This window comes from Mustela lutreola, chromosome 4 (genome assembly GCF_030435805.1).
Source record: "Mustela lutreola isolate mMusLut2 chromosome 4, mMusLut2.pri, whole genome shotgun sequence".
NCBI classification, from domain to species: Eukaryota; Metazoa; Chordata; class Mammalia; order Carnivora; family Mustelidae; genus Mustela; species Mustela lutreola.
Window position 1 is genome coordinate 19,837,488 of NC_081293.1, and position 24,103 is coordinate 19,861,590.

The 24,103-nt window shown below is 48.8% G+C and overlaps 1 protein-coding gene across 2 annotated transcripts in view; it reads left to right on the forward strand.

Moving 5' to 3' along the window:
- Positions 1-24,103, forward strand: part of XPNPEP1 (X-prolyl aminopeptidase 1) — a 53,958-nt gene that overhangs the window by 28,617 nt on the left and 1,238 nt on the right. For both annotated transcript variants that reach the window (XM_059173253.1, XM_059173254.1), the window contains 15 exons: positions 2,066-2,158; positions 2,470-2,613; positions 4,635-4,730; positions 7,092-7,173; positions 8,703-8,913; positions 10,716-10,805; positions 11,345-11,395; positions 12,735-12,793; positions 12,931-13,008; positions 14,891-14,962; positions 16,473-16,533; positions 18,018-18,087; positions 18,955-19,128; positions 20,089-20,165; positions 21,329-21,427. In XM_059173253.1, coding sequence (XP_059029236.1) covers positions 2,066-2,158; positions 2,470-2,613; positions 4,635-4,730; positions 7,092-7,173; positions 8,703-8,913; positions 10,716-10,805; positions 11,345-11,395; positions 12,735-12,793; positions 12,931-13,008; positions 14,891-14,962; positions 16,473-16,533; positions 18,018-18,087; positions 18,955-19,128; positions 20,089-20,165; positions 21,329-21,427 — 1,457 coding nt within the window. The remainder of the gene's footprint in view (positions 1-2,065; positions 2,159-2,469; positions 2,614-4,634; positions 4,731-7,091; positions 7,174-8,702; positions 8,914-10,715; positions 10,806-11,344; positions 11,396-12,734; positions 12,794-12,930; positions 13,009-14,890; positions 14,963-16,472; positions 16,534-18,017; positions 18,088-18,954; positions 19,129-20,088; positions 20,166-21,328; positions 21,428-24,103) is intronic.

The window sequence follows — 24,103 nt, forward strand, 5'->3', positions numbered from 1 at the left end:
CTCAGTGGGTTGGGCCGCTGCCTTCGGCTCAGGTCGTGATCTCGGGGTCCTGGGATTGAGCCCCGCATCGGGCTCTCTGCTCAGCAGGGAGCCTGCTTCCTCCTCTCTCTCTGCCTGCCTCTCTGCCTACTTGTGATCTCTCTCTGTCAAATAAATAAATAAAATCTTTAAAAAAAAGAAAAAATAGACATCTTAATACTTCCTGCTTCACCCCAGTGGAGCATTCAGTGTACCCCTGGGGTATGGGTATCTTTGGGGCCCACTTCTCCAGCTGTCAGCACACTAGGGGTCAGCGTGTCAGAGGGGCGAATTCCATCTGCCTGTTCTTCATGTAGGTATGTGGCGGCCCTGGGGAGGAGTCCTCCTTCCTTCCAAGGCCCTCTCTGCTTCGCCGTGTCTTTCCTCGGCCCCCCTTTCTTCAGGCATCTCTCCTGTGTAGGGAAATTCTGGTGGGTTTGGTTGGAGAGTGAATCATCCCTGGGATTTTGCCAGCTATCTGTCTGCTAGGAAATAGCATGACTTCATCCTATAAAAGTCATACTAGGGGCATTAAAAGAAACTTCGTTAGTAAGTGGCTTTCTAGCGGTTTGGAAAGACATAGCCAAGAATCAAATAGCAAAATAACAACTCCGTGCCAGCTTTTAGGCAGTTTTTTGGAATTGAGATTCATGAGCTCACTTCTTTATAAACCTTTGAACTTCCCCTCTGTGGTTATGTGGTTATCAGCAGTCAGGAGGGAAAACAGTAAAGATAAGTACTGTTTTAGAACATATGAACTTTCACTCTAAATATAGATCTATTTCACCAAAGAAGTTATTAACTTGTTAGTAAAAATTTGATCAGTTAAGAAGCATACATCCAAACATAGAAGGTATTGGCTCAGATTAAAGAAAAACTGGAATATCAAAAATAACTTCAGTTCCTTTCTTGAAGCTTATTTGGTGTCCTGTGACTAGTCTCTTGGAAACGGGAAGGGCTGTTGGCTCTTGGGCGTTGGGAAGCCAGGGAGCCATCATAAAGTTGATGGTGACTGGACCTGTGTGGCCCTCTTGTAATCTTTGGAAAGATTTCTTTGCTGCTGAGACTTGTGTCAACCGTCCAGTTAGACCTGGTTCAGGGCTGGGAGCCTCCTGTCTACCATCCTGCCTTCCAGTGAGGGGAGAGCACTGTGGCATGTGTTTCCCTTACCTGGTGTGAGATGTGAGGAAGGTCCCCGGCTCCTCGCCTTCGCCATTTGCCACCCAGGTGCTCCTCAAGTGCCCAGGAGTGGCAAAGTGACCAACGGCTGAGAGGATGTCCTTTGCAATGACACTTGTACCTTTGTTGCAGTGGTTCCCAGGATGCCATTTTTATCAGGAGTCAGATGAAAGTCTGCCTTTTCTTTCTGTCTCTCTCTCTTTCTTTCTTTCTTTCTTCTTTCTTTTTGCCTTCTTACCCCATGTTTTGTTTTTTGTTTTAAAGATTTATTTATTTTAGAAAGAGAGGGAGAGCACAAACAGGAGGGGCAGAGGGAAAGAGAGAGAATCTCAAGTAGACTCTGTGCTGAGTGTTGGGCCCGATGTGAGGCTCAGTCCCACACACCTGAGATCATGACCGGAGCTGAAACCAAGAGTCAGAGTCAGACGCTTAACCATCTGATCCACCCCAGGTGCTCTATCATAGGCTTTTTTTTTTTTTTTTTTTTTAAGATTTTATTTATATATTTGACAGAGAGAGATCACAAGTAGGCAGAGAGGCAGGCAGAGAGAGAGAGAGGAGGAAGCAGGCTCCCTGCTGATTAGAGAGCCCGATGCGGGACTCGATCCCAGGACCCTGAGATCATGACCTGAGCTGAAGGCAGTGGCTTAACCCACTGAGCCACCCAGGCGCCCCCATCTTACCCTTCTTGCAGCCTTCCAGGATTGAGGAAAGTTCAGATTTTCCAAGTGCTGCCCATCCACCTTATAGAAAGAAGGTGCTTCGTAAAGATCCTGTTACCATGATGTTGGTGAATTGCATCCTTCTGGATAGGACTACGAGCTTGGGTACATTGGGGATTGTTTCTTCTACATTCTTCCCTCTCTAGGTCTGAAGGACACACCAACTCAGGAAGACTGGCTGGTGAGTGTACTTCCCGAAGGATCCAAGGTTGGTGTGGACCCACTGATCATTCCTACAGGTGAGTGAGCTGGAGTCCTTCTATTGTGGGTGAGGAAGTGGATTCTAGATGGTTCTCCGTATTCTTTATTTGCTTGTGGGACTTGGATCATCGGGGGCCAATATAACTTAAGGTCATGATAAAGGTCAAGGTGAAGTAAAGAGTTCTGGCAGAGAGGCAGGGGAAGGCTGTGGGTGGTGAAGATAACCTTTCCACAGTTCCCCATCCTGCAGACCCAGCGCTAGGCCATGGGAGGATCGCCTTTCAGAAGGCACTGTTGCCTCCCTGGCATTTGGTTCATGCATGGCTGGGCCATGTGTAATTCTCCCCAGATTACTGGAAGAAGATGGCCAAGGTTCTGAGAAGTGCAGGCCACCACCTCATTCCCGTCAAGGAGAACCTGGTGGACAAAATCTGGACAGACCGCCCTGAGCGCCCGTGCAAGCCCCTCCTCACACTGGGCCTGGATTACACAGGTCAGACCCCCGCTGCACCCCACAGGGCCCGCAGCCGTCCTCCCCATTCCCTGCACCTGTACTGGTTCTCCCCACGCCAGCCCATCGCATCGGAGTTCCCCATGCCAGCCCATCGCATCGGAGTTCCCCATGCCAGCCCATTGCAGCAGAGTTGAGCCTGTGGTAGGATTTTGCCCCACCCTGGTCCAGTGGCATTGGATGGAAGCAGGAGCTTTTTGTGTTTCCGCAGTGGCCACCTACTTGCCACCTACTTGCCACTTACTTTGCATAATTTATTCTTGCCTCGTTCTTCTGGGCAGACCTTTGGCCACTGCTGAGATGGCTTTTTTTACTTTTTTACTTTTTATTACTTTTTTACCACACTGTTGCTTAACTGCCTCTCTGACATGTCTGATACTGGAAGCCGGGCCAGGGCAGGGGGTGGTGGGTTCTAGGTTCCATTTCCTTTTCTTCTGCCCACCTCTGTAGGCTTACCTTCCTAGCTCCCCTCCCCCACCCCCGCATCTAGAAACCTTCTGCTTTAGTGGCTTTGGGCGTGGGTGGGTTTCTTTGGCCTGTGTGTTAGTGGTTGGTGGGGAGCGAGCACTGTGAACCATTCGTGGGAGCTGAAAGTGTGGATTTATGGAACAGCGAGGGCTGCAGAGAGAGGCCGGGGAGGTGGGGCTGCCGGGGAGGGAGGCGTGCGGTGCACACAGAAGAGGAGAGGTGGATGGGGGATGTCTGGAATGCAGGCAGATTGCCCAGAGGGGTCCTGGGAAGAAAGCATTACAGCCCAGACTCTTGCCAAGTTTTAAACAGCATTCCCGAGCTGATCTTCAAAGCGGTGCTGGTGGTGGGGGCAGCCCCCAGCTTGCTTTGCCTGCGACGCCTTCACCGGAGGGTCGCGTGGATGGAGGGGGATAGGTACGGTGAGCGGCCCAGGGTCAGCTAACCATTTTCCATGAGAATGTTTAAAATTTTTTTAACTGAATCAGAGGCTCGGACCTGTTACTTGTAGGAGAGGGAAGAGCAGATGCGGGGGATATGCTTTTGTTTGGGCAAACTTGAGTGCCGACTACGTGCGGGACACTGTGCCAACTGCTGGGGGAATATGGCAGATGGTTAGCCCGTTCCCGCAGGGGTGTAACCCGAGTTGTAAGTGCTGTGTCATGGCGGGTGAAGGTGGTGGTTGTGGTGGTGATAGGGTGAACTTCTCTAGGGCTGCAGTTTCATCTGAGAGCCACAGGGAGATCCTGGCTGTGACAGGGCAAGTGTGATTTGCAAGCAATAGTCACAGTGAGTTAGATGGCAGGGAGTTCCTAGGTCTCGGCACCAACACGTGAGTTTCTGGGCTCCGAGAACATAAGGTGGTGGGTGATATTCCCCTGGCCTCTAGGACTGGCTCAGTTTTCTCTGCCAGGCAGTATGTTCTCATAGCTCCCTGTACAGAGAAATGTGACTGTAGCTGAATTAATTGTCGGTCTTCCTTTCTAGATTATAAGCCCCAAGGGCAGGGGCTGGGTATCTTTCAGAGCTGGAACTGCAGTGACCAGCACAGTGCCTGACAGGTAGCTATGCCTGGGAAGTCTAGATTTTTCATGCATATTTGTTGGATGGAAAGTTGTATTAATTTTGTGGGTGAGGCAGTCAGGGCTCTCGAACGTCAGACAGAGTTGGACAGAGGTTTGAATGCAGCACTCTTGTTTGCTCCAGTAACACGCTCCCTCTAAGATGTAGCTGCTGGTTAACAGTGTTTGGGATGGGTTCTTTCACTTGGCTCCCATGGGTCCCTGGAGCCAGAGTCACAAGCACATCTGTTTTCTTTCTTTTTTTAAAGATTTTATTTATTTTTTTTTGACAGACACAGATCACAAGTAGGCAGAGAGGCAGGCAGAGAGAGAGAGGAGGAAGCAGGCTCCCCGCTGAGCAGAGAGCCCGATGCGGGGTTTGATCCCAGGACCCTGAGATCATGACCTGAGCCAAAGGCAGAGGTTTAACCCACTGAGCCACCCAGGTGCCCCAAGCACATCTGTTTCTTGCAGGCATCTCCTGGAAGGACAAGGTTGCGGACCTTCGGCTGAAAATGGCTGAGAGGAACGTCGTGTGGTTTGTGGTCACTGCCCTGGATGAGATTGCATGTAAGAGCTCTGGCTTGACTGTGTGGGCATGTTTCCCAGTCTCTTCCTTGCTTCTCTGGGAATCTGTCTGTTCAGGCCAGTCCGTTTTCTGCGTGGCCAGGGAGTAGACAAGAGACTGTGTCACCAATGGGTATTTGATACACCGAATAGGATGGAAAAAAATTGCAGAGAATTTGGAGAGGAATGTGGCTTTGCCCAGAGCAGTATTTCAGTTAGGGGCTGATGTTAAATCAGAGATGATGTCCCCCTCTGGCCCGTCTCTTCAGGACTGTGACATTGCTGAGGAAGGACATTTCTTAACATTTTGTGTCTGTCAACACTCCTGAGTCTCTCGCTGCAGAAGTGGCATCCTAGGAGATTATTTTTTTCTCTATACTTTTCCTCTAGTTCCCTAAGTTCTTAACAGTGAGAATGTTCTCAAATTGAAATACTTTGACCTCAGAAAACTCAGGAACTGAAAATTCTTCAGCCTTTTTGATACAGTAATAGTTTGTGAACCTTTATGTAACCCTTATGTAATTGTTTCAGAACTTGAAGGAATCTGGTTGAACCCTCCTGTCCTGTCTTTGTTTTCTGATTGGATTTGGCCCAGGTTAACTGAGAAGAGGCAGTACCTTATCATTTTATTTTCTCACTAGAGAAAGAGACCGTACTACACAGTGTCCTATCTTTCCAATCCCCAGCCCCAAAACTTCATCAAATATCAGTGATGCTGGACAGGCCTGTGTCAGTGATTAATATTCTTAATTAATTAACAACCTTGACAATAGAGAAAATAACATACATAAAGTTAATTTCTCCCTTTGATTTTAAGAACACACATTCCTGTTGTGGAAAAGCTGGAAAATGTGAAGGAGGTAAAAAGCAGAAAAATACTCGCCTCTAGTTTCGTTACCCAGAGATAGTCACTGTTAATAATCTCTGCATATATGTATTTTATAGCTTGATTCTTCCAATGTATCAGTTTATTCTAAGCATATATAATAACACAGTAAAAATAAATACCTAATCATGGGGTTATACCGTAATTTACTTAACCATTACGCTAAGGTTGACCTTTGGGTTATTTTCTGATTTTTTCATGACTTTATTATGATGCTGCCATCAAAATCTTAGCGCATCAAAGTCTGTGTCTCGGTTTCTGGTGATCTTCTTCTATTTGAGGTTGGCTTTTAGGGGCGGTATTACGGGTTAGAGGGTGTGTGCCTGGCAGAGCTCTGGACCCGTCTTGACCTTTACCTGCCACGGACATGAATATGGCTTCCAGCCACACCCTCGCCAGTCCCAGGTACTGTCATTTTTAAAAAAGTGCTAGTCTGTTAGGTAAAAAATGTTGCTTCATTGCTTTACTGTGAGAAACCATTGTTCTAAAATCGAGGCAGCACTTTTCTCAACAGGGTCTTTTTTTTTTTTTTTTTTTTTTTTTTTTTAAAGATTTTATTTATTTATTTTACAGAGAGAGATCACAAGTAGGCAGAGAGGCAGGCAGAAAGAGAGAGGAGGAAGCAGGCTCCTGCTGAGCAGAGAGCCCGATGCGGGACTTGATCCCAGGACCCTGAGATCATGACCCGAGCCGAAGGCAGTGGCTTAACCCACTGAGCCACCCAGGCGCCCCTCAACAGGGTCTTTTTTATACTTTTTTATACTTCAGGAGAGCAAGCATCAGGCAGTTGGAAGCTAAGGGACCGCAGATAGTGATGCTCTCTGCTGGCCTCTTTAGTCTCTTAAACCTACGACCTCCTCAAACCCCCTCCACACTGGCTGTAGGAGGGTCCTCCACCCTGGTTTGGCAGCACAGCCTACCCTTGGGTGGGCTCGGATTTGGGTTTCATTCATGGGCCCAAGCCCTGCTGACTCACTGCTTTTGTTCCTGTGTTGGGAAGCTCCACCTCCTTGGGGCTCCAGAAGCCCTTATTTGGGCTCCCTCATCCTGGGTGGGTCTCTGTTTTTCTACCCTCGTCGTCGTTGGAAGGGAGAGAGTGCTTGGCTCTTTTCCCTTCACTTGGGAGAGCCAAAGGTTCTCCCTGCGGCCAGGCCAGGCCTGGCCGGTCACCACCAGGGGGACCATTTCAACTCTCTGTTTGGAGGGTCATCCTCAAGTTTTTTGACTAACTTTCATTCTGTTCCCGGGACGGTGATGTGGCAGCGTAAGATACAGTTCTGGTGCCATCATTCGGTGGACATGAGCAACTGCAGCCCAGAGGTGGAACCAGGAAGTCAGGTTTCCTGCTTTTCTGAGATGTCACCGGAATTCCTCCACGGAAGCCTTCCATGCATGCTAAAGTGCTTCCCTCTGTAATCTACCTGTTCAAATCTCGAGTCAGGCAGGTGACAGGGTCTTTTTATTTTATTTTTTTAAAGGGCTGTTCAATCTCCGAGGGTCAGATGTGGAGCACAATCCGGTGTTTTTCTCCTATGCAATCATAGGATTGGAGACGATCATGTGAGTGTTGGCCCCACACCGGAAAATCCTTCCTTCCTCGCAGCTCCTCAGAGGTTCTGTCCGCCTTGCTGGCCAACCCCATCCCTGCTTGAGATCCTGTTGAGGCGCCAGTTTTCCCCTTTCCTGCCTCTTTCTTCCTTTCCCTTCTGGTCTTCCCAAACAGTAGGTATTTTTGTACATCCTGCCTCTCTCGTAATCTCTCAAATGACTTGAGATCTGTGAAAGAAAGTACCTCTAGTACTAGGAGATTAAAAAAATAAGTAGGCAGAGACATCAGAACAAAGCCATAATGAGAAAAAAAACCAAAAAACAAAAAAGCAAAACATAGTAAGGTTAGTTCACAAAATTTCTGCTGCAAGGTCTTGGTCAGGCCCCACATTTGATTCTAAGTTTTGTAGCTGCCGGTGCAAAGGGAGATGTGGCTACGCTCCATTGTACAGTTCTGGGTCCACAATTCAAATAAACTGAGGCATTTGGAAGGTCAGAAATGACACAGGAAAACCCCTGCAGTTGCGGTTTGTCGGATTGTCTATCTGTTAAAGAATTGCTTGTGGCCTTCCTGAGGTTGCTCTTCGATTTGGATGGCTCTCTTTATTCTGATAATGTTTATTAAGTTGAAAGAGTCTCTTTTGTGTGCTAGGATGATTGAGACAGGCAGGGTCCTGGGCTAGAGCTGGGGAGATGAGTGTCTCTTCAGGGGATTCAGGCATCTAAGTGGGCACTGACTTGTCAGTGGGATGGGTATAGGTGTTACTGGAGGGGCCTGGCCTCCACTGAGGGGGTCAGAGGAGACTGACCAGTAATAATTGAAGCAGAGATCAAGGGCATATGTGAGTTGGTCAGTGTATGGGGAGCAAAGGGAATGGTGATCTAAGCAGAGGGAACAGCATGGGCCGTGGCTCTGGGTAGGAGAGAGCACAGTGCTTGTGGAGGACTGGAGTGGTTCAGTGTGGTTGGAAGGGGAGTGGGGCCCCATAAAGGAAGGCCAGTGAGACAAGTCCAGGAGCTTGGACCTCTATTCTGAGGACACAGGGGAGCTACTGAATGGATTTTTCATAAGGAACCACATGATCAAGTTTGCAGATCATAAAGAATACTCTGATTGTGAGACTGGGGTGTCCAGGGGCAAGACTGGATGCTGGGAGACCAGCTCAGAGGCCATGGCACCAATTTCAATGGAGAGACGGTGGCAACCTGGACTGGTGACTGGGCAGGGCTGGAGGCAAAGCTGGACAGACTTGATGGGGATTTAGACTGTAGGTCTGGAGATCTTAGCGGAGGGAAGGAAGGACATCAGGGACAGTGCCCAGGTCCTGGCTGGGGGAGTGAGATGGATGGTGATAACATATACAGGGATGGGGACACAACCTGGAGAACAGGATTTGGGAAGGGAATGGGGAAGAAGGAGAAGCTTCTTCGTATTGATTGTTAGAAGATGGAGCCTGTTGTAGATCTGTGGTCCCCCACTCCCCCCCGTCTCGCTCACACACCCTCGTCTCTCTGTCACCTCACCTCTCGCCCCTCTGCAGGCTCTTCATTGATGGTGACCGCATAGATGCCCCCAGTGTGAAGGAGCACCTGCTGTTTGACTTGGGCCTGGAAGCTGAATACAGAATCCAGGTGCTTCCCTACAAGTCCATCCTGAGCGAGCTCAAGGCTCTCTGTGCCAATCTCTCCCCAAGGGAGAAGGTGTGGGTCAGCGACAAGGCCAGCTATGCCGTGAGCGAGGCCATCCCCAAGGTTGGTAGTCCCGCCGAGGCCCGTTCACAGCCTGCCATGTTCCCGCTGCAGCCCCTTCCCAGTCCTGGCATCCTGCAGCTTTGTCTTTGAAACAGAGGTTGTTCTGGACGATGTCTGGGACTGGCTGTCAGACCGGGGATGCCCTCTCCCTGGAAGAGCCATTTGAGCTGAGCCGTATTGAGAGTCTGAGGGTTTGCAGAACTCATGAGTCCTCTGTGTTTTCCACAGTGTGACCCGAGAGATAATTTTAGGGGTATACATTAAAACTTAACGTTATTTAAATGTTACCTGTTTCAGAAGCAATTTAGTGTATACTAGAAAAAATATTTCTAGCATTTGAGACCATGAGATTGTAAAAATTATTTCATAAGTCAGGGTTGAAGAAACTAAGCTGATTTATTTATTTATTTATTTATTTTTTAAAAAGGTTTTATTTATTTATTTGAGAGAGAGACAGTGAGAGAGAGAATGAGCGAGGAGAAGATCAGAGGGAGAAGCAGACTTCCCATGGAGCTGGGAGCCCGATGTGGGACTCGATCCCGGGACTCCGGGATCATGACCTGAGCCGAAGGCAGTCGTCCAAACAACTGAGCCACCCAGGCATCCCAAAACTAAGTTGATTTAAAGATGGTCTAAAGAAAGTGTTATGTAAATAAAGGCCTAGAGGGTAGGCATCCAGGGTAGGGGCTGTGTAGGTGGTGAGAGCGCCTGATGTCTGGGAAACACTCTGTGTGCCCCCTCTCCCCACACATTACAGCTGAGGAGTCTGGAGGCCCTTAGGAAGAGCAGCTTGGGAAGTTGGGGACTTGTCGGAGGTCAGATGATAGTGACAGCCTTGTCCTTTACTGAGCCCCTGCTGGGTGGTCAGTAGTCTTCTGTCTCCTCATTTTAACTGGGGCTCAGGGTAGGACTGGAATCTAAGCCACCTTGGATACAACCTTTTCCACTGTCCCACCCTGGGCCTCTGGCTGCCAAGTGGCCTTGGACAGGCCCAGGGGAATGTTCTCTCCGTCCTGGGAAGAGCCTAGGTCTGGCCCCCTAGACCTGCCTTTCGAGTGCACCCTGCCACTCTCACACCGTGTGACCCTCAGTTACTCAGATTTGCTTCCTTGACCCGAGTAAGGGGATGATGCCTGCCTTCTTGGTTTCATGGGGGATGTGCATGGGAGAGTGAGGGGGTAAGAGTGGAGAGAGAATGCACCCCTTCAGCAAGCTCTGTGCAAGTGCACAATGGCCCTAAATCCCCCACCTGTAAGGCAGGGCTGGGTTCTAACTTGTTCTTAAGTCGGGAAGGGCCTTTCCTAGCCATTCATGATCAGACCGTGAAGAGTAGATGACGTGTGATTCCGGAGCAAGATGGAGGAAGGAGTGGGAGCCCTTCCCTTATCAGTCACCTGTACCCCCAGATGATGGGAAAAGGCCTCCTTTGTGTGGCAGGAAAGGGGTTATTTCGGTCAAGCTTTGATCGTTAGCGAACTCTTACCACGACCATGGAGGCTTGAAAAGCAATGTCTTCTTGATGGCCGGTGGCCAGCAGTGTCAAAGAGCCGAGGATGCAGGGGATAGAAGAGAAGTGCCTTGCTTGAGGTACTTTGCCTTTTTGGAAGAGCTCAAGCCCCTTTCATCATGCTCAGATGGGGCCAACAAAAAGGGGCCGGTCTTCAGTCCCCAGGCACAGTGAGGTGGGTCCTGAGTCGGGGGTCTGCTGATGACGTGTTAAGTGTGATGTGCCAGGCGAAGAGATGAACACCTTGGTCTTGGGTGTATGGCTTGATTTCCCATATGACTCCTTTTGCTCCTAGGACCATCGATGCTGTATGCCTTACACTCCTATCTGCATCGCCAAAGCTGTGAAGAATTCTGCCGAATCAGAAGGCATGAGGCGAGCCCACGTGAGTCAAGCAGCTGGTGCAGAGGAGGGGGTGTATGGGGGTCGGAAGGCCCAGGCCCTCCCCTGCTGTGTGGCTTTGAGCCTGGCACGAGGTCGGAAATGCTTTGAGCCTTGCAGTGTTAATGAGAGAATGAGATAAAATACTCAGTACGCTAGATCTTCACAAAGTCCAGTGTACACGACAGAAAAAGGTGGTACTTCTGTTCCTTCTGAAAAGGCCCAGTCTGGAAAGTTGCAGTGGCTTGCCTTTCCTGCCTCTGGGGAGCGGGAGTGCACCTGCTGAGGGATTTGCCCCTGCTTTCCGGCAGGCCCTTTCCTGGTTGTGCCCGAGGTGTTGAGCAGCCCAGGAGCCCTGTCTCTGCTGGTGGGAATTGCTTTGGGCTTGATTGCAGGGAGCGCCTGTGTGGAAAGCTCCAATGGCTGGTGGTTGTGCCCTGTGGGTCCGACTTTCTCAGTCCCACGTTGGGGCTGGGCTCTGAATTTGCCCAGCTGATTTTTAGTACTAACTCTTTTAAAAAAACCTCTCTGTTGTTTCCACAGATTAAAGATGCTGTTGCCCTCTGTGAACTCTTCAACTGGCTAGAGAAAGAGGTTGGTTCTTAGTCTTTGTTTAACACGTGGGTGGCCATTATTCAGAAACTGTCAACATGTGATTCTAACCATGGCCCCCTCCGTGCTCTGGTGACCATGAGGTCTAAGGTCTTGATCCAATTTTAGGACTCTTCTCTTGGTAGTTCTTTCTGGAAATTTGGTGTGTATTTAGAAATTTTTTTATTTGTAGAAAATAGTAATACAGATGAGGAAAGAATTTCCTTAACTGAGAGGATCCTTTCTGGGTCAAGGCATTGTCCTATAACCAAGTGGGATTTCATTATAAGGAAAAATGGCTCAAAATAATATTATCGGCAAGCTGACTGTATTAAGAGGAAAAGGTCTTTGTGTACATTTTGGACTTCAGTTTAAGATGTAAAACCTTTGATAGTTAATTGACCCTTGGCCATTTGTTGCTTGCCTTTTCATTCCTTTTGGTTGGCAGCAGGGGATTTCTTTGTGTCGTTGTTAAACAATCTCATGTTCCCTTTATATATGATATAAACAACTCTTTAAAAGTAGCCTAAGTTGGAAAAAGAATATTGCCCTCACTCCTACCTGTGTAACTAGCTTATTCCCTCTGGCTGGTGTTCTTCTGTGTAAATCATTTTTACATGTCTCTCAGTGTATAGATGTGATTTTGTATTTTATTTTACTCCCTCTGTACGATAGTGTGAGCCTTCTCCACGTGCTTGGAGGCCTTTAGAAAAGGATCCAAATGGTAAAAGCGTTGTGTGGTGACAGATGGTAGCTACACTTGTGATGAGCACAGCGTAACACAGAGATGCTGAATCACCATGTCATATACCTGAAACTAACATTGCATCGTGTGTCAGCTCTATTTTGCATTAAAAAAAAAATGGATCCAAGTAGAGAGGTTGCATTTCGTTAGACCGATTTGCCATTCCTCCTCTTTTCAAGTGTTGAGATCGTTTTTAATTTTTTTTTTTGCTATTATCAATCACCCTGTAATAATATCTTTGCATATTTATCTTCTTTATTTATTTAGGATAACTTTCTTAGGATAATATCCTAGCAGGAGATGCCTTTGAATTTTTAAACTTAGATGGATTAAGTTTAGGGGACGTTTTAGGATATAATACTGAGACAAGTAGCTGAGTGAGAAATTGAAAGGATAGAAATTCTAGTTTAGATAGCTTTGATGAGAGTCTTTGGAAATTCCCTCCTTGTTAAAGATAAGCCATCAGCTGTGTCCCAGAGGTGGCACAGTGGGGACGTGGGAAGTGAGGAAAAAATAGGCTTTTAATGCATCCTCTTTAACTTGTATGAAGCACATGAATTTATCACCCCAGATGATTTATAAGCAACTCCCTCGTAGGTGCCCAAAGGTGGCGTGACCGAGATCTCAGCTGCTGACAAAGCCGAGGAATTTCGCAGGTAAAGACCCGTGTGTGGCGGGGGTGCTGAACATTGTGGTTGTTTCTTTGGTGAGTTCAGTGAGGCTGAGAGGGCCCTGATTCTTGGCACGGTAAAATCCTTTAAGCTGGTCTGCTCTCTGTGTCTTTCTGTTCCAGGCAACAGGCTGACTTCGTGGACCTGAGCTTCCCGACGATTTCCAGTACGGGACCCAATGGCGCCATCATTCACTACGCGTAAGGCATGCGGAGTTGCTCGCTGCCTGGCTTTGCTGCTGCTTCTGCATGGGAGCCTGAGCAGGGGAGAGACAGTATTTGATCTAAGGCCCCAGTGCCCACTTCCTTGTGTCTGTCGAGACTGTTCTTAGATGGGAACTGAGGACTTGTTTTCTCTGGTTGCCTCTAAATCTCCAAGTCTCTGCCTTTTGGGAGCTTCCTCTGAGGCCCAGGTGTATGGTGTTGACCTTCTCCATGAGGTAGTTAGACGGGATGTCCCCCTCTTTGCCTTCTGAGGCAACTGAAGCTGTATTCCATAGCTCTTCATCATGGTGAGCGGAATATTTTAGTGTTTGTCTTTCTTGATAATGGCAGCCTTCCTGATACATGAGTCCAGACATCTTGTGAGCTCTGTCACCTCCATACTTAAAAACTTAGCACTAGGTTGTGGAGCATCATGTTGTGGTGAGGGAGGTGATCAGCACCCTTTTGTCCCTCCCTGCGGGCTTGAAGCCGGGCGCCCAGCCTATGGGGAATTTCAGCAGATGAGCTCCGAGAGCCTGTGGACTCACAGAGCGGAGCATTCTCTGTGCTGTGAGACAGGAGGGACACTGATAAGTTTAGGACTCATTTGCCTACAGAGACGGTGGGAAATGGAACTTGGCTTGGCCATTGGGTGCCAGCTTCAGATTCGCCCAGTCGAGTGGTTTTGCCTAGTGTTGGGCATTTTGAGTTCTTAGCCCCATGTCTGTGATGTACAGTCAGTGGAAGAACACTTGGTCTTTCTTACTGTGCCGTACACAGGTGGAGACCCCCCCGCTTCTAATAACTGCTTTTAGAGCTTTTAGTCTTGGGGCACATTTTAAACCTGTGTGTGGGAGATCGTCACAGATGTGATTGTGCAGTTCTCTCCTAGTAATGCTTCTGTTCCAAAATTAAAATATAAAAAGGACTTCAGTTTTTGTCTTCTGTTTAATTCAGGTGGTGAATTTCTTGCCTGGATACTATCCTAGAATTTTGCATGTAATTAACACATTAAAAAATTTCAGCTCAAGGTGGGAGAATCCTGTTTTTACTTTGACATTTTTTCGCCGTGGGCTGTTGGAAGCCTGCTGAGAAGCAGGGCCTAGAGCTGGTTCCAGTTGTTCAGCTGGAGTGATCATCACTGATGCCCTTTGTGCTGAAGAGAGGGGGTGGGTGGTGCCTGGAAATGAAGGAGTCCTTCTTTCAGCTGTGGGCAGAGGCTTGGGATGTCCTTTCCCCTTCTAGCATTTCCCAGTGCAGTGGGACTGTCTGGAAATGGCACGGGGAGATCAGATCACTTTTTAGAAATACTTCTTGTTCATTTAAAAAAAGTGCTACGGCATAAGAACATTGTGATTCACTCGTTTTCCTAATAAAAATCCCTTTAGTTTTTCTCCCAAATTGAGACATTCGCCTCCTGTCTGTCTGGGGGTCTGGGAAGCACATGGGGCCTGGTTCTCCTGCCCACGCACCCCCGGCCACAGAGACAGATGACTCGTCGCTGCTGTGTTCCCTGTTCCCAGTTCTCAGGATTCTAGCTTGGTCCTCTTGCATCTAATGATTATTATTTTTGTAGCTTTTACAACTATTTCATGAATCTGTTTTGTTCCAGACACAAATGGAGATAGAGACAAAGAAATACATTATTATTTCTTCTTTTGAGCTCTTTATCCAGCTGGGGAGATAGGCTGACTCGATCACCGAGCAGTTCTAGGAGATTAAATTATTTGAAATAATCAATTTAGTGGGTAACTTTTAATTTTGATATACTTTCAGACCTATATAAGTTGTAAGAATAGTATAAGGAAGCTTTATATGTCTCCTCCCAGACTCAGCAAGTAGATTTGTGGAATAATTAATTTTTAATTAACTTTCTTAGGCCGGTCCCTGAGACGAATAGGATGTTGTCGCTAGATGAAGTGTACTTGATCGACTCGGGAGCCCAATACAAGTAAGTGAACTAGGGCTGCCATAGAAGGGGATGGTGCTGGGTCAAAAAAGTTGAATGGGGGGCAAGCCAAGCTCCAACCACGGGCACCCAGATGGGAATCTCACTGTGCCCCAGCCCCTAATGGAATCCTTCTCATGTCTTGTCCTTTTTTTCACCCCTGCTTGAAGTTATCCAGTGGTGACTCTTCTCACAAAAGACTGTTTGATAGAAATGTTTAGTTCTTGGCCGGAAGTTGTTAAATACTAAATAAATAACTGAAAGCAAGCTTTCGAAACCACTGGAAAGACTTCTGCCCTAGTTCTTAAACTGCCTGTTAACTCTGCACTTGCAGCAGCCTCCTGACTTTGGGAAGTGGGAGATTAATTTTAAATGAGTAAATGAGAAATTAGGGTTGCCTCTGAATTTCTGAATTTCCATCTTCATGTCTCGCTGCTTTCATATTCCTCCTCTAGAAAGTTTCTCAGAGGAGAACCCAAGATTTGGCTGGGTCTTGTTGTGGAACCATGGAAGGAGCTGGAATGGGTGTTGTCTGCAGTAAGAAAGCACGGGCAGCCATTGCAGTTGGGACTGTGGTTGATGGAGAGCCTGATTTTTTTTTAATTTTTATTTTTAAAGATTTTATTTAGGGAGAGGGAGAGAAAGCATGAGAGTGAGAGCAGGGGGAAGGGCAGAGGGAGAAGGAGGGGCAAGGATTGTCAAGCAGACTCTGCTGTGAGCGCAGAGCCCTATGCAGGGCTCCATCCCATGACCCTGAGATCAAACCAAGAGTCAGGTGCTTAACCGACTGACCCACCCGGGTGCCCCTGGAGAACTTGATTATTAAGTGGGCTCTGCCACATAGGTGGAAACCACAGCCTAGCCTTGGGACACGTGTGTGTTTGTATTCATAATATAACATCTCAGAGCCCAGGGTATTAATCGGGTAACTGGTGTAAATTTTGGTTCACGTCTAAATTTTAGCAGGATTTCAGAAGTTGGATTAGTGCTTCTAAGAGAGGTCTTTGGGTAATTGTAGGGTCCGGACACTCCTTTGCTGTCCTGATGGGCGGAACTAGAGCTTGGCCCCCTTTTGCTAGAAGCAGGCTCCTGCTTGCTCCTATTTCCTTTGTCCTCCGCCCTCTCATTTATAACCCGTGATCGTGTCACCCATGAGACAGGCCTCACACTGCAGACCAAGAGAGTGTGTGTGTCAGGACCTGACTGAGTTCACGCTCACTACCTGTGGCCATCCTTGCGCTCACACTTTGTCTCATTTTCTAATTAATTAATTAAGAAAAGAATTTATTTATTTAATTTAGAGAGAGCACAAGCAGGAAGGGCAGAGGGAGAGAAAATCTCAAGCAGATTCTATGCTGAGCACCGAGCCGGACACAGGGCTTGATCTCACCACCCTGAGATCACTACCTGATTCCAGACCAGGAGTCTGATGCCTAACTGACTGTACCACCTAAAGTCCCCTGAGCCAAAGCTTATTTTGAGTGAAAACTAATTTGTCCTTTCTTTTGGAAAGGGATGGCACGACAGATGTGACACGGACCATGCATTTTGGGACCCCCACAGCCTATGAGAAGGTAAGGTGGGGCACAAAACTGGAGAGCCCTCTCTGTTTTCTTAAGAACAGCGTTGCTCTTATGAAAAGGAATTGTATTATGAGGAAAAATTTATATGTGGGATAGTAAAATAGCTCTTTACTGTGGAGTCAGGCTTATCTGCTTTATGATGTCCATTTAATTAATTACTGGAGAAATCTTAAAAGCATTCTGTCTGCGAAGGTCAAAGCAAGTCAAAGTCAAGTTTCAACAGCGTCAGTGTTCTCTTGGATCAGGAAATCTCTTTGGGGGTGGGAGTGGGATAGTGAAATGTATACTTTTTACAAACAGTGTCTAGATTTGATTCTGAAAGCCACCTCCCCCCTTCTCTTTTCAAGTTCAGCATTTCCACTTACAGGTTTAGCTCAGGAAGCCTCTAAAATGGTCTGCACTGCTCAGTTTGTGGTCTGTCTGGCCTGGAGAGGCAGAGATGGCGGTGAGGTAGGAGTCTGGAGACCGGACTTCAGGTCCTTCTGCTGTTTGCTGGCTCTGTGACCTTGAGTGAAGCACTGAGACACATCCATAAATGTGGGGGTACGAGTACCTGCCTCCAGGGCTGGTTATAAAGGTTCCACGACCCTTGCAAATTCCCAGATCAGTCACTAACCCAGGGACGCTGGTTGAGTCCCTGAGTGAGTCTGTTTTTCTAGGATCTCCTGCAGGGAGTTTATCCGAGGAAGGGAGTTTCACACAGTGCAGCAGAGTACACTTCATACTTTTAGTCCCGTGCCTCATCTGTTTGCAGGCACGAGCGCCTTAGAAGAATCTGACCTTGGCTCCACATACCTTTGCTATGACTCTCTCCATGCTGGGTACAGAGCTCCCGACCAGCTCGATCAGTGTGGGTTTAGTCCTGGCTCTGCGCCTTCCTGGCAAGCCCCTAACCTTCCAAGCAGCACTTTTCTTCTCCAGACAATAGGGATCCCCCCGAGTCTAAGATCAGGAAGGGGTACAGATAACTGCTGCAGGACTGCCTGGCTTCAAGGCCAGCTGTTGCTCCTTAAGAACTACGCTGTCCAGCAGGCTAGTTAATTTCTCTGTCGAGCGGGGACAACAGCAGCATCTCCGGCATCCCTCGTGGGATTAAGGGTTCAGTGCTCAGTACCATGCCTGGCCCAGAGGAATAGCTCGGTGACTGTTAGCTGGTGACATCAGCGGTTCTGTGACTTTTGCTTGTCTTTCTCAGGTGCAGCTGGAGTGTGTCAGAATGTTCATTTCAAGGGAAGGACCTGTGGGGTCATCTCTGATGGTTCTCTTTTAACTAAATTTAATTTCAAGAGTTTCTAGAAAATCGGTCCCATGGGCAAGCTTTTTTTTTTTCCTCCAGAGTTTCTTCTTTTTCCTCCGATTATCTCTGTGGTATTGCTAATAACCTTCAGAAGCAGGGTTTTCTGAGCTGCCGGAAAGCTCTAGGACTGAAGCGTCTGTCCTCGTTCTACAACTTGCCCCTGGGTTTTCTTTGGCAGGAATGCTTCACATATGTCCTCAAGGGCCACATAGCTGTGAGTGCAGCCGTTTTCCCGACTGGAACCAAAGGTAGGTGGTTCCTCTGTCATCTGGCAGGCGTTTTCTTGTTCAGGCACCAGACATGTCTCAATTTGAGTGGAAGGACATGTCCTTTGTTTCATGGCAGCCCTGGCCCCTTTAGGCCCAGCCAGGGCAAGGGCTGCGTGGAGTGAGTGCCTCTCAGGGAGCCAGGCCTTGGTTTGGTATGACGTCAGTTGTGTACCTCTCTCCTGCCTACCTGAGGTGTCAGATGACCCAGGCAGGTGGCTCCCGGGAGAGGGCGGCTAGCGCATGAAGGCCTCTAGGCCCAAGTGCAAGTTGGTTGGTGCACCCTCTTCACTGTCCTGCTTTGCTGGGCCATTGTCTCCTTTTGGGATGCTTGTTGGGATTTAGTTTACTGGGAACCTGACTTCAGATATATACCAGTCTGCCTGAGGACTGATGGATGGGGCATTGGGCGGGGAGTTGACAAGACCTGTTCCTTGAGTCTGCTTAGATTGGGTCTGCACTCATCTCCCTGGGCATCTGTTTCCTCGCAGTCTGGTTAGAGTCTCACCTTTGTCATTCTGAAACCTCAGGGTCCCAGCCTGGGAAGGGAATGCACGTATCACCCACACCCTTAGCTGCTGCAGGCCACCAGCCCCTGTACTGGCTTCCTGGACAGACGGTCCTCCAGCTTCGGACTGAGCTCTGGCGGGCTGGGGAGTGGCTTTCTTAGGAGCGCTCTGTTAGTTCTTTCTTGTGCTGGGTTGAAATCTGAACCCTCCAGTAACTTCTACCCTCTGGTTTCTGTTTCACTTTCTGGAGCCAAACATAATAAATCTAATCTCTAAAGTGCTTTGCAAATTGAAAAGTACTGGACAAATATCCCTGAGTGGTTCTTTATGTGTCTTTCAGGACACCTTCTTGACTCGTTCGCCCGCTCAGCTTTGTGGGATTCTGGCCTGGATTACCTGCATGGAACGGGACACGGTGTTGGATCTTTTCTGAATGTTCATGAGGGTCCTTGCGGTATCAGTTATAAAACCTTCTCCGATGAGCCCTTGGAGGCCGGCATGATAGTCACTGATGGTAAGTGTCCCTCCCATCCAGGGTGGGCTCAGGTCTTCGAGCCTGTTGGAAGGCTCTCTGTTGTTTCTTAGCTTTTGATTATCTTAAAGTAAATTGGATATAATTTCCCCCTCTGGTCACCTTGAATTAAACAAGAACAACAACTTTTTAGGATTATAAAAGTGATATATGTTCGTTTTAGAAAAGGTGAGGCTGCGGGGCAGCATGTGTAAAAAAATGAAAATCATTTGTAATCCAGCCACCTAGGTGAGCCCTTCCTTCATAGTTTGATGTGTGAGCTTTGGGTGTTTCATATACGTGTATATCTTTTCTCCTAATCCTTCAGATTATACTGGATGTATTGTTTGTATTCAGCTTTCTTAACTTAATGTACTTCCTCTTCCCAGGTCATTACCACATCTCTGTGCATTTATTTTGTTTTATTTATTTATTTTTTAAAAAGATTTTTTGTTTATTTATTTGACGGAGATCACAAGTAGGCAGAGAGGCAGGTAGAGAGGGGAGGGGGAAGCAGACTCCCTGCTGAGCAGAAATCCCAGTGTGGGGCTCGATCCCAGGACTCTGGAATTATGACCTGAGCTGAAGGCAGAGGCTTTAACCCACTGAGCCACCCAGGCGCCCCTCTGTGCATGTATTTTAATGCCTGCCTCGTTATGTCTTAGGAATAAGCACCAGGACTTATTTGGTCGATCCTCTGTTACTGTACTCCCGGCCCTGACTCCAGTTCTCAGGGACTTTAGAATCTGTTCCTTTAGAGTCTGTTCCTTGAGGACCTGTTGGAAGTGGCCGTACGGGGGGCGGAGGTGTCTCTGGGCTCTCACCCCGGGGGCTGAGTGGGCTGTTGGCCTGTCTCTCCTCCTCCTCCGTGGTGGGGCTGTCATCGCAGGAGTGAGCGCTTCTCGCCTGTGTGTACGTGTTTGTGCCCTGCTGCTTCTCATCTCTGGGTTTGATTGCTTTTAGAGCCAGGCTATTACGAAGATGGGGCTTTTGGAATTCGCATTGAAAATGTTGTCCTGGTGGTCCCTGTGAAGACCAAGGTAGGTAATGGTCTGTTTATTTTTAAATTTTCCTTATTTCTTAATGAGGGACGATGAGCAAGGCTGTCTGTCTCTGGAGCCAAGAATGTGCCATTCTGGAGCCAACATGGAGCTTCCTCCCCCTGATACCAGAGAGTCTCCTGGAAATCACTGTCTTCTGCAGAAGCCAGAAGGAAACTCTGGAATGAACTGGGACCCGGAACTGGAATTCCTGGGGTGCCAGGCAGGCCTCTGCTTGATGAGATTTGGGGCTCCTTGTCATGATGCTTCCTCTACGTCAGGGGGACACGTGCTGGGGGTGGGGGAGGTACAGGGCCAGGGCCAGGGCCTGGAAACTCTATTTTCAACAAATGCTTCAGATGAATTCTGTCGGGTAAAGCTGAGGGGCCCGGTGGGTCAGGCCCCATAGGCTCGTGATTAGACAGGTCTGTTTCCTTCCGGAAGACAGGCACTTCACTTTCTCCCCTTCACCGTTACCAAGAGGTGCCAGGGCTAGGCTTTAACTAGAGACCAGTTCACTCCTCTTCTGTGGGTAGTGGTGGAGATCGAATAGTTGGAGGCAAGTGGCTTCCTCAGCCTGCAGGCTTCTGTTCTCTGCTTCCATATCGAAGTCACCGTCCTTGAGAGTGGCCTCTCCCCTCACTCCCAGAGGCCTTGCCAGGAGCAGAGACCAAGCTCACTCTCAGGTGCCCTGGCCATTCTGTACTATGTAGAATGGACAAACCTGTTATCTGTCACCAGATGGGACTGGCGGGTCGAGGGAGGACACATGATTAACTGTTAAATAAAAGTGATGTTGGGGACTTACACTCTAGTAGATTCTGGAACCAAAAGCAGTGATGCCCCTTGTCTAGACACCACCATGCTCTGCCCCTACTGCTTCTCCATCACAGTGGACGTTAGCCTGGGGACCTACTGCTTAGAGCCCCTCGGCTTTTCCCGAAGGCAGCTGTTGACACAGTGGGGCAGCTCCAGGACGGTGGCTTCAGCTGGGTTCATTGTGCCTCCTGGGCCGACTGGAGATGCTGACCAGCAAACCCGGTTTTGGTTCCCAGTCAAATACCTGGCCCTGGGGGGTGGTCATGTCTGGTGGGAATGACTTCATGGTGTCTCTCTGTGGTAAGAGAGGAGTAAAAGCTTCTGTTTTCTTCCTTTTCCAACAGTATAACTTCAATAACCGGGGAAGCCTGACCTTTGAACCTTTAACTTTGGTTCCCATACAGACCAAAATGATAGATGTGGATTCTCTAACAGACAAAGAGGTAATGAGGGTGGCTTGGAGGAGACAGAGTGGGACTGGGGTGGAGAGCTACCTTCCATTCTCTGGTCTGTTCCCACTTTTGACTTCAGAGGGCTGTGCCACCCGAGTCTGAAAATCCGAGGTCTCCCGAGGACGGTAGATGTTTCTCCTGTATTTGTTGGCTCTCCAGGTAGAGCTAGTCCATCCTGCACCATCAGGGGATGGGGGATGGGTGCTGTAAGGTTTCATGAGTAGGTTTCATTGCTTTTCCTTGGGGGCATGAGCCACGGCTGCACGGGGGAGCGTTTAGCCAGCCGGGGGCCATGCGTCTTCCCTCTGAAAAGCCAGATGGGTGGTAGGGCCTGTTGGCCATTGCATATACCAGATTGTTTTCTCATGTTGAATGAAACATTAAGGGAATGAAAAGCAAAATCTGTTATCATATGCCCAGCTGTCACACAGACAAGGAGAGAGGTGGTGCCTCCTCTTCTGGTCACTCCGGGCTGTGAATTTCTTCATAAAGCTAGGAGCCCAGTGGTGCTCATTCTCAGGCTTAGAGTGACACAGGTCATGAAACCCCTTCAGACCCTGTGCCGGGTCCCCAGGCCCACGAGGCCAGGTGAGGTGGCGGGCCTCGGGACCCGGAGTAAGGCTTGTGGGATCAGGCAGGTGATCAAAATCAGAGCAGAGACGGGGCCAGAAACTGGGCGGGAACAGTCAGCACTGGACAGACCAAACAGTTCCCAAGCCAGGAAGACAGAAGCCAGAAGGACACAAGTTTCAGAGTAAGGCAGGTGGTCAGAAGTCCCTGCAAACGTCAGATGATTGATGGGAGCCGAGGGCGGGACAAGCATGGCAGGTCACTGTAGAAGTAAGTTTTGTTACCCAGTCCAGCCCTGGCCTCACCCCAGGGGTGGTGAGGTGCCTCTTCAGGCATCCTCCGCGGTGTGCCCTCATGCTTGGCACAAGAGAAAGGTTCCTCTGAGGCTCGAGGAGGCCCCTTCTGTTGGACTGTGGAATGGGATTCTCCCAGCCAGAAGCTTCTTCTGCCTGACACTGCTCACAGAGGGGTGACAGAAAAAGTCATCTGCTTTCTGCTTAGCTTGGGCACCTCAGCTTAACCTTGCTTGGGCAGCCAGACACCCCCACTCAGCGAGGCCGACTGATGCGGGTTTATTCAGCTTGATGATGGCGCTGGACAGGAAACAGCCTGTGTCTGGTGTGGGTCTGGCAGGAAGAGTCCCTCCAGCGGTCCCTGGCTTAGGGGAAGTGGACAAGAATACATGAGCAGGCATGAAAGCCACTTGCTTGAATCCTTTGTGCACCACAGGAGCCGGGGTCTCTTCTCATCGCCTCAGGTACAGCTTCCAGGGTCTTAGCAAGGGACCCTCTAAGTACGAAGTCACTTTGCTCTTGGAAGCCCAAGGCTGTGGTTTCCTGCTACAGTTCTAGGTCGCGCAGTCCCTGCTGCCACATGCTGTGTACTCACCAGGAGGCATTCCTCCCAGCGACAATCCACTTTACCTACAGAAACCGTGCGTGAGGAAGGTTGAGTGAGGCCATTCTTCCCTGAGGGAGAAATTTTGTTAACCTGACTCAGTGCACCCCATGACATTGAACATGGACCTGTGGGCTCTGTTGTACTCAGTGGTTCATTACTAGACCTTGCATAGCTGAATCACTGAACTTTTCTTTCTGCCAATTAGTTTTTATAGGGCAGATAATAGCTTCTTACCCTCAGATCATAAGCAAGTTCCTACAAATAACAGTAGATGTATTTAACATATCAAGCAGAGTACATTTATTATCTCTTTTAGCAAAAAAAAAGAAAATCTCTTCTCTATACTACTTAATAACTCTGGGGCTTCATTCTGTCGGAAGGCACAGTAATACTCCACAACCAGAGTCTCTCCAATTGGCTTTTAAAATACTTGGTCATGTCCTTTACCGTCTCCCAAATAGATTGTTTTCAGTGACTTTTGGGACCTTTAGGGTTTGCATTCCCATCATTTATCAGAGGTGGCAGCTGAGGACTTTGGTCATGAACATGGGCTGCTACACATTCTCAGGGCCTTGGGATGTTGGTCAGGGCCCCCTGAGGCTGTGCGTACAACTCAAAGGGTCTTGGGAGTTTCACCTTGGCACCAGGGTTGGCTGCTTTGGACTGCTGGCTGTCTCCTAGCCCTGCCTGACCCATAGCAGTTTGCTTGCTTTTCCCTCCCTGCCCCGTTCCCCAATTCCCAGTAGGGGCCAGTAGGTTCTCCCCAGTGGGGAGTGGAGCTCTGAGTGGGTCAGAGCCCATTGGCAATTCCACTGTATCTGTCTGCCCATCTCAGCCCCTGAGCTCGTCCATGGTACCTGATCCAGACTGGAGTCCCCAGTGCCCATGCTTTTGTAACACCACTGCCTTTCCAGGTGGCGTGTGGGTCATTGCAGTGGTGGCATGGATGGCGGTGTCTGTCTTGCCCGCTTCTCCGCAGCTGAGTGTCAGGGCGGGCCCACTTCCTGGCCAGTGAAGAGAACGGGTGGTCATCCTCAGTAGAACTTGCTTCACTCCTGCCCTGCCCCAGCGGAGAGAATTCACCCTTTTATGGTGCAGAACTATCGCCAGAGTGGATCCACCCCAACCCCGGCGCCAAGTCCTGTCAGACCTCCTTCCTTCTTACCTCTTTTTAAAACATCTGCTGGGGCGGTGGAC